Raw genomic sequence first — 13111 nt, 5'->3', positions numbered from 1 at the left:
AGGGACCCTACCTGAACAATATGAACAGTGGTTTTCTGCCGCCCTCTGGTGGCCAAACACAGCAACTCCAGATACTTAACCTCCTAGGTTTGCTGGATACTATAATTAATTCTGTGTTTCCTCTATTCATGTTGTGTTTCCCCGTTTTAGCTTGTGTTTAAAAGGTTTATCTTTTCATATGTTTCCTTTAAAGGTTCTTCTCTTTTACATATGTTTTCAGTAAGTGTTAATACCTTCACATATGTTTCCTTTAAGGGTTCGTCTCTTTACATATGTTTTCTGTAGGTGTTAATTTCTTTACATATGTTTTCCTTTAAGGGTTGTTCCTTTACATATGTTTTCCATTTAGATAATTCCTTTACACATGCTTTTATTTATGATGTGAGTTTTCTTTTACTAATACTTTGTGTTCACCAGCCTTGGCCATGCCTGGCCTTAAGCCAGCTGGCACTCATTAGCAATCACGGGCAGTACTTATTGCTGCCCGTTTCTCACATTCATTGTTGCGCCATTGTTTGTCATTGTTTTGTTTGCAACTTGGTGTTTGGTTCACTCACTCGTTTCACTCCTGTATTTCCCCGTGAGTCCGTTCCTTATCCTTAGTCCACATTTTCCATTAAATAAACACGTTGCCATTCCTCGCTTGGATCAACAATCAATCTGAAATCAACGCTAGATTATCGGTATTATATTTCATGATGCACGCATGAAAGGGGGTTTGGAGCGGGGCGCCCCTCCGTGCTGTGATTACTACCAACGGGACACACCACACACACAGACACGCTGCAATCGCGGTGAAAAAAATCATCGGATCAATGCAAGATTGGTAACATATAGTCCTTACCTTGTATCTGATGTACTGCAAAAAGAATAATCCAATTATCTGATCGCCATTCCAAATATCCATTGCGATCGTTTGTCCGACATTTTCCAGCATTGCAGGTGATCTGGCGGGCGGGGACCCTCGTTGAGGGAACTGTGGTGGCCGCTTGTCTTGCCGGAGTGTTCAGACCCCGCCCCCACGCCACAGCTTGGCCAAGAAAACAAACCACATCGTTTCAAATGGAGTGCAATAGCGGCCGCAAGGCGTTAGGCGGCGGTATTAAATAAATTAGTTTAAGCAGACCTGTCCATGGTGCTGAATCTTTTTGGCGAAGTTAGGCACTGTGTGCAATATTGGTTATTTGTTAAACAATTTTGGTTTGGTTTTTACTAGGGATGTCCGATATTATCGGCCTACCGATATTATCGGCCGATATTGGCATTAAAATGTGATATCGGAAAATATCGGTATCGGTTTTCAATTTTTTTTTTTTTTTTTTTTTTGTACATTTATTTAACCTTTATTTACCCAGGCAAGCAAGTAAGAACAGATTCTGATTTTATTTATTGTCAAAAGTATGCATAATGTTGTGTTAATTCCACGACAAGAGATATGTAATGTTAATTACCTGAAATTATTCCGTTTTTTTGGGGGGGGAAACCTTGCATATATCGGTATCGGTTGATATCGGTATCGGAAATTAAGAGTTGGACAATGTCGGTGTATCGGTATCAGTAAAAAAGCCAATATCGAGCATCCCTAGTTTTTACCATAGACCTACTCTTCTTTCTCCATAGGCTTGTATGCTGGTGTTCTACCCAGACTTTGACACCAGCTCAGACTCTGTCTCCGGCTCTGACGAGGTAGTCATTCTTCTGGACACGTCTGAGTCCATGAGAGGAGAGGTTCTCCAGAATGCCAGAAGAATTGCCCTGCAGATCCTCAAAATCCTGGACCCCAGTCTCAGGGTCAATGTGGTCTTCTTTGGCACAGGTTGGTCAGACCAAAGGTTCTCAACGTGGGGTACACAGACTCCCAGGGGACCTTTAGGGGCTGAGACCTTCTGTTTCAGCTCCTGGTAGACCTGGTTGGCCTCCTGAACATCTTTCTGAACTCGATGTTGTCCCTTAGATCACCATGAGTCATTCCTGGGAGCCCTGCCCCTTCCAGAAGCCCTCCAACCAGCTAAGAAGTTCATCATGGTGAGTCTTGACTGACAAGCCTTATAGCCATTCACAACATGACCGTAACTTAAATTAAAGTAGCCTTAATCAAGTGAAAGGCATTTTGTGGACAGAATATACTGTACAAGTAATGCTATATTATTTTAATGTTTAAAAAAATATTTTTATTTTTTATTTTTATAATTTTAAGTTCTCCAACTGAGTTTTCTTGTAAACGGCTCGCTTTTGTTTAAATTCACATTACACCCAAATAGAGTTATCTGTTGTTGTTGTTCTAGTTTCATATAAAATGTAACACACAATGTGAAATAAGGTTTCAAAGGGTAGGCGATACTGCCACCTAGCAGGATTCGGCCGGCATTGCAATCTCGAGGTCTTAGAATGAGTCCCAATGATACACAGAGGTCCGTGAGACTGTATAGAATATTAAAATTGAATAAAAGAAAAAAACGATGAAAACCCGAGTATAGTCAGGTTCTGGCGCTCAACCGCTGGCGAGATAACCCGACTATAGTCGTGATTGGTGCTGAATGTGTTAATGGGAATGCACAGATTGTATTGGCTGAGTAGCGTCACATGAGATGACTTGGTCTGTGAGTTTCCTGGGTCGTTAAACCAGTAACGTAAAGATAAAAACGCTCTGTCAAAATGTATTAACTCTCAATAATTTATGGGTTATAGGTCCGGGTCCAGATAGGAGGGCGTCTGGGTCCAGACCGGGATCGTGGACCGCCTCTTGGTGACCTCTGTCATATAACATCGGCAAAGTCCATTTGTCTTTGCTCTCGCAAGGGTTCATATTAGTGGTCTGCAAGGGCCTTGAAATAAAGCCAGATCCCTGCCCGAGCCTGTGAACTTCAGGCCCTGCCCGAAAATAAGCCTGACTGTAAATAACTGTAAAATATAATTTTTTTTTGTATTTGTTTTAAATATTCGAAACACGGTTTTATATGAACGTAATAAATAAACAAAACTAAGAAGCATTTACATAGCCTGTTTCGGTCTTATTAGAATGCCGTCTCTCCCAGTGCTCGCTTATAGACTGACTCACACATCAGCCTCGTAAAACGTATTGAAGGCTATAGAATCTTCTTTGACACACACACACACACACACGACACACAATAGCCTACTCAGAAATCAGATTTTGAGCAGAGCAACATTATGAAAAGCACAACAAAACAGGTAGCGACCCAGCAAATAATAAACATCACTCACCACGACGTCAGCAACGAGTTGAACACCGTTAACAAAACTTCGCCAACCAGCTACATCCAAATGTCAGTAATTACATCCAAATGTTTCTCTGGCGCAAAAGAGAAAACGAATCTTAAAAACGAAGGTTATCCTATAACCCTAGTTATATGAAAAAAATGTAAATAAAAAAACCACAATAAAAAAATAAAAAAAATAAAAAACGGCGGTGCCCGGGCCCGGCCGAGCCCGAATTATTTATAAAAAAAAAAAGCCCTACCCAGCCCGAACGTCGGGCCTGGGCAAGGTTGCAGTGCACTAGTTCATATCCCAGCCACGTGTTAAGTTTCATTTTCGGTTTTGGCAAAGTTGTAACTAGTCCGACCTCCTTTGATTGACAGGCAGTTAAGCTCGTTAGATTTCGAGGGCGATTGTATAGACCAATCAGATTGAAGCACAAGGACATGTTGACACGCCTCCAGTGCATTATTTTTGTGCTATACGTCCCCCCTGTGCTCGTGGCCTGCGCGTCCTGGTGCTGAAAGAACACATGATGCACAATATTCAGGGCCCCCCTTCCTCCTACCGTGCACTACGGCCAATATGAACAACTAGTGAGCGGCTGAGTGGCACAGTGGCCAAGGCGCTCGCCACTAACGCAGGAGATACTGGTATCGAGCCCAGCTCTCGGCGTTGCTACCGGCTTGGCCGGCCGTCATACTAACACAATTGGCAGTGTTAGAGGGTGGGAAAGCCGGTGGGTGGGGATTGGACGTTGTGGACAGCGACTCCTACAGGTCGGTTGGGTGACGCCTGTACAGCAGAAACAGGAAGTATCGGGGGCAGCGTGAGCCTCCCACGCGTTACTCCTCGCCACTGAGAGTTCGAGCTGTCTGGTGAAAAGATGCGACAGGCTGCCTCCTTGTGTACCGGAGGGGACACGTGATGCAAGGCTTCTATCCTCACTACAGCCGACCTGTGGGAGGCATAGTCTAGCAACGTTCAAGACAGGGGAGGGGAGAATTGGAATCACGAAATTGGGATGGGAGAAAAATAGGAGAAAAAGTGGTTAAAAAAAATAATAAAAATAAAACTAGTGGTCAAGAACTCCATTGGACACTTTTAAATCTCAAGCCCCAGAAAAGAGGGCGGGGCTTGAGATAGGTGTCGTTCATTCTGAGACTCACGTGGCCCTCTGCTGGAGACCCGAGTTTGAAAACCACTGTTCTAATAATTCAGATTTGTTTTATTGCCCATATTTATTGTAACATATAATATAACTGATACGGCATACAGACCCTCATATATGCATCTTTGATTACACTGTTTACTTTCTCGTATTCTTATATGCAGAGTTAATTATATTGTTTACATTATTTATTATTACCTTTATTATAATTTGATTGCCTATATTAATTTCTACTATTACCCTGCCCATACCTGTACCTCCCCTCCCCCCTCCCCCATGCTTCTATGACCCCCCCCCCCCCCCCCCCCCCCCCCCCCCCGCATTTCCCCAAGGGGATCAATAAAGGAATATCTTATCTTATCTTACCTTAATACCTCTCTCCTCTCCCGTTAGACCTCCCCTCCAGTAGGGGGCAGCACAGAGCTGTGGAGGCCCTTGCGAGGCCTCAGCCTGCTGCCTCGGTCCCGTGGCATAAGGAACCTACTGCTGCTGTCAGACGGCCACATCCAGAACCAAAGCCTCACCATGCAGCTGGTCAGAGACAACGCTCAGCACAGCCGCCTCTTCACCTGTGGCCTCAGGTCAGTGGGGGTCAATGAGTGAATGAGTCATAGGTCAAGGGTGATGGGCCACCTAAATGGTAGGGTCAAGCTTAGCCTGTAGTCTAACTATACTGAACTTCACATGGAAATAATAATAAGGCCTTAACCGTGACTATATTAGACTGCAAATTAATTTGTGGTATGGAGACTAAGTAATTTGTGTGTGTGTGTGTGTGTGTGTGTGTGTGTGTGTGTGTGTGTGTGTGTGTGTGTGTGTGTGTGTGTGTGTGTGTGTGTGTGTGTGTGTGTGTGTGTGTGGCGGCTCAGCTCGACAGCCAATCGGCACATGTTGAGAGCCTTGGCCCAGGCAGGGGGAGGAGCCTATGAATTCTTTGACACAAAAACCAAACATACCTGGGCAGAGAAGGTGAGTCTGCAGCCATGACCACCACTGTATCTGAATATGGCTACATGTCCAAGTGTGTGTGTGTGTGTGTGTGTGTGTGTGTGTGTGTGTGTGTGTGTGTGTGTGTGTGTGTGTGTGTGTGTGTGACTGTGACTGTGTGACTGTGTACACAAGTGTATGTCTGCCTGTCTACTTCTGTCTTTCTCTATATTGGTGTTTCAGCCTATACATTGGTTTGTCTGTATTTATCTTGATTTGATTTCTTGTTCAGGTAGAGTCTCAGGTGAAGCGCATGGCATCTCCAGGCTGCCGCTCGGTGGCAGTGAAGTGGCAGCAGTTCAACCCCACAGCGCCCCCTGCTGTTCAAGCCCCCACCCACCTCCACGCCCTATTCAACGACTGTCACACCCTAGTCTATGGCTTTGTGCCACACTGCACCCAGGTACAGAGCTGTCTGTCACACACTGCACCCAGGTACAGAGCTGTCAGTCATACTGCACCCAGGTACAGAGCTATCTGTCACACACTGCACCCAGGTACAGAGCTGTCAGTCACACTGCACCCAGGTACAGAGCTGTCAGTCACACTGCACCCAGGTACAGAGCTGTCTGTCACACTGCACCCAGATACAGAGCTGTCTGTCACACACTGCACCCAGGTACAGTGCTATCAGTCACACTGCACCCAGATACAGAGCTGTCTGTCACACACTGCACCCAGGTACAGAGCTGTCTGTCACACACTGCACCCAGGTACAGAGCTGTCTGTCACACACTGCACCCAGGTACAGAGCTGTCTGTCACACTGCACCCAGGTACAGAGCTGTCAGTCACACTGCACCCAGGTACAGAGCTGTCTGTCACACTGCACCCAGGTACAGAGCTGTCAGTCACACTGCACCCAGGTACAGAGCTGTCAGTCACACTGCACCCAGGTACAGAGCTGTCTGTCACACTGCACCCAGATACAGAGCTGTCTGTCACACACTGCACCCAGGTACAGAGCTATCAGTCACACTGCACCCAGATACAGAGCTGTCTGTCACACACTGCACCCAGGTACAGAGCTATCAGTCACACTGCACCCAGGTACAGAGCTGTCAGTCACACTGCACCCAGGTACAGAGCTGTCTGTCACACTGCACCCAGGTACAGAGCTGTCTGTATGAATACACACCATGAAATCAGAACATTTGTGGACAAAACGAGGACACGGTTGACAAGCTATTTGTAGTGTCAGGGTTAAGTTAAGGTTAGGTTAGGGTCAAGGCTAAGGTTAGTTACAGAATGGATGTAAGTCTATGTAATGTCCCCATATTTCACATTAAAACATTAACACTAGGGGTGTAACGGTACGTGTATTCGTCCCACGAATTTACGGTACGGCCGTCACAGTGCGGTACGCGCAGCCATTCGACGAATACGCCCCACAGCGCAAACACACAAGTCCCACATGCAGGCACACCGAGTCAGACTTCAGTTCAGAGCGGGCGAAAGTGCACGGAGAAAGGCACATTTACATTGGAACAGCTGCAGGATCATTACAATTTTACAGTTTTCTTTCATTTTCTTGTTCGCCCAATAACGTTAACCAAATGAAACCAATGGAAAGAAACACACACGCGTCGCCGACACACAGACACACGCCAACAAACACATCAACATTCTCCCCCGCCGGACTCACAGGCACAATCATTTACATTTACATTTACATTTAGTCATTTAGATGACGCTTTTATCCAAAGCAACTTACAAGTTCTGTACGACAAGACAGCAAGAAGGGTACAACTCTATCAGCTGAGTAACAATGTTTATCAAAGTGTTGCGTGTTACAGTGTAGGTTAGTTTATTAGGACAAGTGCATGACAGTGAGGTTAGTCATGGTTTGTTTTTATTTTTTTATCATTTCAGATAATGGTTGAAGAAGTGAGTCTTTAGTCGACGGCGAAAGATTGGACGGGATTCGGCTGTCCTAACTGGGATGGGTAGTTCATTCCACCATTGTGGGGCAAGGACTGAGAATAGGCGGCTTCTCTTTGATGACCCTCCGGGAGCTTGGATAGGAGTAGTTCTGAGGCGGCCAGAAGAGCGTAGGGGTCTTGAGGGTGTGTAGTTAGAGACCATTGACCGGAGGTAGGCGGGAGTGGTTCCCTTTGCCGCACGGTATGCTAGGTCGAGGGCCTTGAAGCGGATACGTGCAGCAATGGGGAGCCAGTGCAGGTCCCTAAGAAGTGGGGTGACATGGGCCGACTTCGGTAGGTTTGAGATCAGGCGGGCCGCTGCGTTTTGAATGAGTTGAAGAGGCTTGGTGGCAGTGGCCGGGAGGCCAGCTAGCAGTGCGTTGCAGTAGTCGAGGCGGGAGATGACTGTTGATTGGACGAGGGTGGCTTCTTTTGTCAGGAAGGGGCGTATCCTTCTGATGTTTCTCAGGAGGAATCTGCAGGTTCTGGTTGTCGCTGCGATGTGAGCAGAGAAGTTCAACTGGTCGTCGAGAACAACACCAAGGTTCTTGGCGGTCTGGGACGTGGTCACAGCTGCATTCTCGACTGTGATGGAGAGGTCGGTCAGGGGGGAGGATTTGGCCGGCAGGTGGAGCAATTCTGTTTGGCTTAGGTTCAGTTTGAGGTGGTTGGTCGTCATCCAGGCCGAGATGTCGGACAGACAGGCCGAGATCCGCTCAGAGACGTGGATATCTGTGGGAGGGAAGGAGAGGAAGAGTTGAGTATCATCGGCATAACAATGATATGAGAAGCCATGAGATGTGATAATGTTACCCAGTGATTTAGTGTAGAGGGAGAAGAGAAGGGGTCCTAGGACCGAGCCCTGGGGGACACCCTTCCGCAGGGGGCGGGTGGCCGACAGAGTCACTCTCCATGACACTTGGTAGGAGCGGTCGTTGAGGTATGTCATCCATGTCAGCGCAGATCCAGCCACTCCCATTCCTGCGAGGGCCGCGAGGAGGATCTGATGGTTGACTGTGTCGAAGGCTGCAGATAGATCTAGGAGAATCAGGACAGAGGAGAGGCCTTTCGCTTTTGGTAAGTGAAGTGCCTCTGTGACCGCAATGAGGGCCGTTTCTGTGGAGTGGCCAGTCCGGAAGCCAGACTGATTGGGGTCTAGGAGGTCATTCTGTAAGAGATAAGCAGTAAGTTGGTTGAATACAGCACGTTCAAGTGTTTTAGAAAGGAAGGAGAGAAGAGAGACAGGACGATAGTTGCCTATGACGGTGGGGTTCAGGGTTGGTTTTTTTATGAGGGGCGTGACTCTGGCTTGTTTTAGGGAGGTGGGGACCACCCCAGAGTTGAGTGAGGAGTTGATGGTTGCAGTTAGGAATGGGAGGATGTCCGGTGCTATGGTCTGGAGGAGTGGGGAGGGTAGCTGGTCCAGCTGGCATGTAGTCGGATGGTTCAACGTTACCAGTGTCAGGGTCTCGGCTTCTGTAATGGGAGAGAAAGATGACAGAGTGAAGGATGAGGTTCTCGATTCAGTGTTTGGAATGGGTGGGGGTTGGGAGAAGGAGCTGCGGATGTTCTCCACTTTTTCCTCAAAGAAGATCGCAAAGTCTAAGGCAGAAAAAGATGAGGGAGGAGGGGGTGGGGGGGGGGGAGTGAGGAGGGAGGACATGGTAGCATGCAGTTTGCGAAGATTCTTGGCAGAGGCCTCGATCCTATGGTGAAAGAAAGAAGCTTTGGCATTAGTAATGGTTTTGGAGAATGTTAACAAGAGGTTGTGATATGTGTCGATGTCAGCAGTGAGGCGTGACTTTCTATACTTCCTCTCAGCCGCTCTCAGGACCTGTCTTTGTTCTCTCACTGCATCCGTCAGCCATGGACTGGGTGGGGAACGGCGGGCAGGTTTCTCAACGAGGAGACAGAGCTTGTCGAAGGAGGTTGCAAGGGCTGAGAGGAGGGTGGAGGTTGCCATCTCTGTGGGGAGAGCAGAGAAGGTGTCACTCAAAGGTAGAGCGGATATTATGTCAGAGGAGAGGGTGGAGGGGGATAGGGAGGGCAGGTTGCGTCTGAGTGAGACGGTTTGAGTTGGGGTGAAGACCTTTCGGTTAAGCATAGTCAAGTCAAGTCAAGTCAAGAGTTTTAATTGTCACGGCATACAGGTATACAATGAAATGCGGGTGGTCTTGCCCGCAACGATGTGCAATACAGTGGTACAACATATAATAGAATCAAAAAATGAAAAAAACAACATTGTGCAGTAAACAGGTAACAGGTAACATGGAGTGACATCTCGGTATCTGTACATAGTTATTTACAGAGCATATGGGACATGCTAGTTAGCTTTGGTAGTGCAATACACTGTTCCTGTTATTCTCATTTAAAGTGTCCTTTCCTTTGGCCATAAGTGTGCGTGTGTACGACATGAGTGTGTGCCCGCTCATGTTAAAGTGTTAAGTGGCTGCTCGTGTGTGAGCGTGCACAGCGTGCGTGTCGTGTGTGTGTTCATGTGTGCTTGTGTGTGGATAGTTCAATGTTCTGAGCACTCAATGTTCATTGTTCATGGCTCTGATGGCCTGGGGGAAGAAGCTGAGCCTAAGCCGCTCTGTCCTAGTAGCTGGGGTTCGCAGGCGTCTGCCTGACCTCAGCAGCTGAAACAGGCTGTTATTGGGGTGGTGAGGGTCTTTCATTATCCTGCAGGCTCTGGATTTGCACCTCTTGTTGTATAGAACCTGCAGGGGGGGTAGTACAATACCCGTGGTATGCTCGGCTGAGCGCACCACTCTCTGTAGGGCCTTCTTGTCCTGTGCCGTGCTGTTTCCATACCAGGCAGTGATGTTTCCGGTCAGGATGCTCTCTACAGCTCCTGAGTAGAAGGACTGGAGTATCTTCCCCGATACTCTGAACTTCCTTAACTGTCTCAGGTGGTAGAGGCGCTGTTTCGCCTTCTTTACTACTGTGTCTATGTGTGTTGACCATGTCAGGTCCTCTGAGATGTGGACCCCCAGGTACTTAAAGCTGCTCACCCTGTCCACGGTAGCCCCGTTAATCATCAGTGGTGTGTGCGTCTCCTGCTGTCCTCTCCTATAATCCACGATCAGCTCCTTGGTTTTACCAATGTTCAGGAGCAGGCTGTTGTCCTGGCACCAGCGTTCCAGTACCTCAACCTCCTCCCGGTAGGCCTTCTCGTCGTTGTCCGAGATCAGCCCCACCACCACCGTGTCGTCCGCGAACTTCACTATGGAGTTGGAGCTGAACTTGGCCACACAGTCGTGTGTGTAGAGTGAGTACAGCAGGGGGCGCAGAACACAGCCCTGGGGGGACCCGATGCTCAGGGTGATGGTGTTGGAGGTCTGACCCCCCACCCTGACCGCCTGGGGTCTTTCGCTCAGAAAGTCCAGTACCCAGGCGCTCAGGGCGGAGCTCAGACCTAGCTCGATCAGCTTGTCCACCAGTCTGGTGGGGACTATGGTGTTGAACGCTGAGCTGTAGTCAATGAACAACAGTCTCACATAGCCCCCCTTCTGACGGTCAAGGTGCGAGAGGGTGCTGTGCAGTACCTGGGAGACCGCGTCGTCGGTGGACCTGTTTGTCCTGTATGCAAATTGCATAAGGTCCATATCACTGGGGAGGGAGGCACAAATGTGGTCCTTGACCAGCCTCTCGAAACATTTCATGACCACAGAGGTGAGTGCCACCGGTCTGTAGTCATTTGGACATGTTGGGGAGGGTTTCTTCGGTACAGGGATGATGGTAGACATCTTGAAGCAGGCAGGGACCACTGACTCCACCAGGGATTGATTAAATATGGCGGTGAACACTGGAGCCAGCTGGTTGGCACAGGACTTGAGTATGCGTCCTGTTATGCCATCTGGGCCAGCAGCCTTCCTGGTGTTCACCTGCATAAATGCTCGTCTCACACTGTGTTCCGACAACGCGAGAGCGTCCCCGCCCCCCCCGCGGTTGCCCCCCCCCCCCTCCACAACAGCCGGAGAGCCAGCAGCGCCACTGTCTACACCAAACCGAGCGTAGAAGATGTTGAGCTTGTCCGCGAGGGAGGCGTCGTGAGCATGAGAGTTAGTGAGAAGGATATGAAGGAATGGTCAGATACATGTAGGGGAGTTACCGTGGTGTTAATGATGCTGGAGTTACGGGAAAATATGAGATCCAAGGAGTTGCCTGCTTTGTGGGTGGGAGGCATGGCAGTGGGAGTCAGGTCAAATTGTTGTAGGAGGGAGACCACTGGGACCGACTGAGATGAGTCAGGCAGGTTGAAGTCGCCCAATAGAAGGAGAGGGGTACCATCTTCCGGTAAGGAGCTTAGAAGCATGTCCAGCTCATCTGTGAAGTGATCGAGGGGACCTGGAGGGCGATAGAGTGTAACAATGGCGAGATTGAAAGGATTAGAGACAGATACTGCGTGATATTCGAGGGAGGAGAGTGACAGTTCTGGGAGTTGTGTTAGGTTTGTAGCCCATGAAGGAGATGTCATGAGGCCAGTGCCTCCACCCCGTCTGGAGGGTCGAGGTGTGTGAGTGTAGTTATAGTTTGTAGATAATGCTGCAGGTGTTGATGAGTTATTGGGGGTTATCCAGGTCTCAGTTAGAGCCAGGAGCTGCAGATTTTGACTATGGGCGTAGGCAGTAATGAAGTCAGCTTTCTTGACTGCTGATTGACAATTCCATAAGCCTCCCCGTACTGTGACAGGTGTATTAGTGGCTGTAGGAGGGTAGGAGAGATTAGCCGGGTTGCTAGCAAACTGGCGTGGATGGGTTGAATCTGTTCTGGAGGAGCAGATTGTGGATATAGGTATGAGGCACATTGTGGTGTCAAGAGTGGCAGGGAGAAGGTTGTAGGGAGGAAGCGAGATAGTAGGGAAATAGCAGAGTGGGAGGGAAATATAGGGAAATATAGGATTATGGTGTACTTAGCACTGGGTGGATCGGTGGATCCTTCGACGGATAACTCCAGGAAAACTCCTCCTCTTTGTCCCTCTTCGTTTCTCTACGCTTCGCTCAAGTCTTTAAATCACTATCACTAATTACTGATGAGTGACACCTGCAGCAAAAGGCCACATGCACAAAGGCCACACCTCCAGTTTCTGTCAGCTGGGTGAAACTAATTACAAACAATTTCCACAACACAATTTAGTCACACACTTCAAAATGATGTACACAGTATTATTCAGTTAAAAGATCCTACCCTCTCTGCTGTTGTCATCAGAATGAATCCAACAGAGAAAAAGCTGGTATTTAACAAACAAAAAACTGTCACAAGTGCCCACTTAACTACAAAAGCCACATGCACAAAGGCCACACCTCCAGTTTCTGTCAGCTGGGTGAAATAAAAAAAAATAAACATACTTTTCCGGACAGATCATCTGAGCTCCACTGTGTTTAAATCCAAATAATCCTCTGCCATTGTTGTAATAATGTCATCTGTTCTCTAGTATTCAGTCTCGTCGTGTAGTTAAATTCTCTCTAGAAGTGAAAGTGAAACTTAGCAAGGATAAGTTGTTAAAGGGGCAGTAGGCAAGTGGATGCCTGAACACAGAATGACACCAGTATCACTGACTACCACGGCAAGCCTATAGAAAATGATTCTATTTAATAATAATAATTATCATAAATATAATATATTAATAAAAATTTAATACAAATTGAAAAAGAAATTATATTAATAATAATTATTATAAATATTTCTTTTCTGTTGTACCGAACTCGTACCGAACCGTGACCCCAATACCGAGGTACGTACCGAACCGTGGCTTCTGTGTACCGTTACACCCCTAAACAGATGTGTCCTTCAGTTATTGGTGTAAAGTT

At 47.7% G+C, this 13111-nt stretch overlaps 1 protein-coding gene across 1 annotated transcript in view; it reads left to right on the top strand.

Moving 5' to 3' along the window:
- Positions 1-13111, top strand: part of parp4 (poly (ADP-ribose) polymerase family, member 4) — a 92417-nt gene that overhangs the window by 49030 nt on the left and 30276 nt on the right. Inside the window, exons 23-27 of the mRNA XM_084314022.1 lie at positions 1621-1816; positions 1955-2025; positions 4784-4971; positions 5260-5359; positions 5610-5780. Coding sequence (XP_084170148.1) covers positions 1621-1816; positions 1955-2025; positions 4784-4971; positions 5260-5359; positions 5610-5780 — 726 coding nt within the window. The remainder of the gene's footprint in view (positions 1-1620; positions 1817-1954; positions 2026-4783; positions 4972-5259; positions 5360-5609; positions 5781-13111) is intronic.

Source organism: Notolepis coatsorum (genome assembly GCF_963971535.1).
Source record: "Notolepis coatsorum genome assembly, chromosome: 5".
Classification (NCBI taxonomy): domain Eukaryota; kingdom Metazoa; phylum Chordata; class Actinopteri; order Aulopiformes; family Paralepididae; genus Notolepis; species Notolepis coatsorum.
The sequence above is the reverse complement of the archived record's forward strand: the minus strand, read 5'-3'. Positions and strand labels throughout refer to the sequence as shown.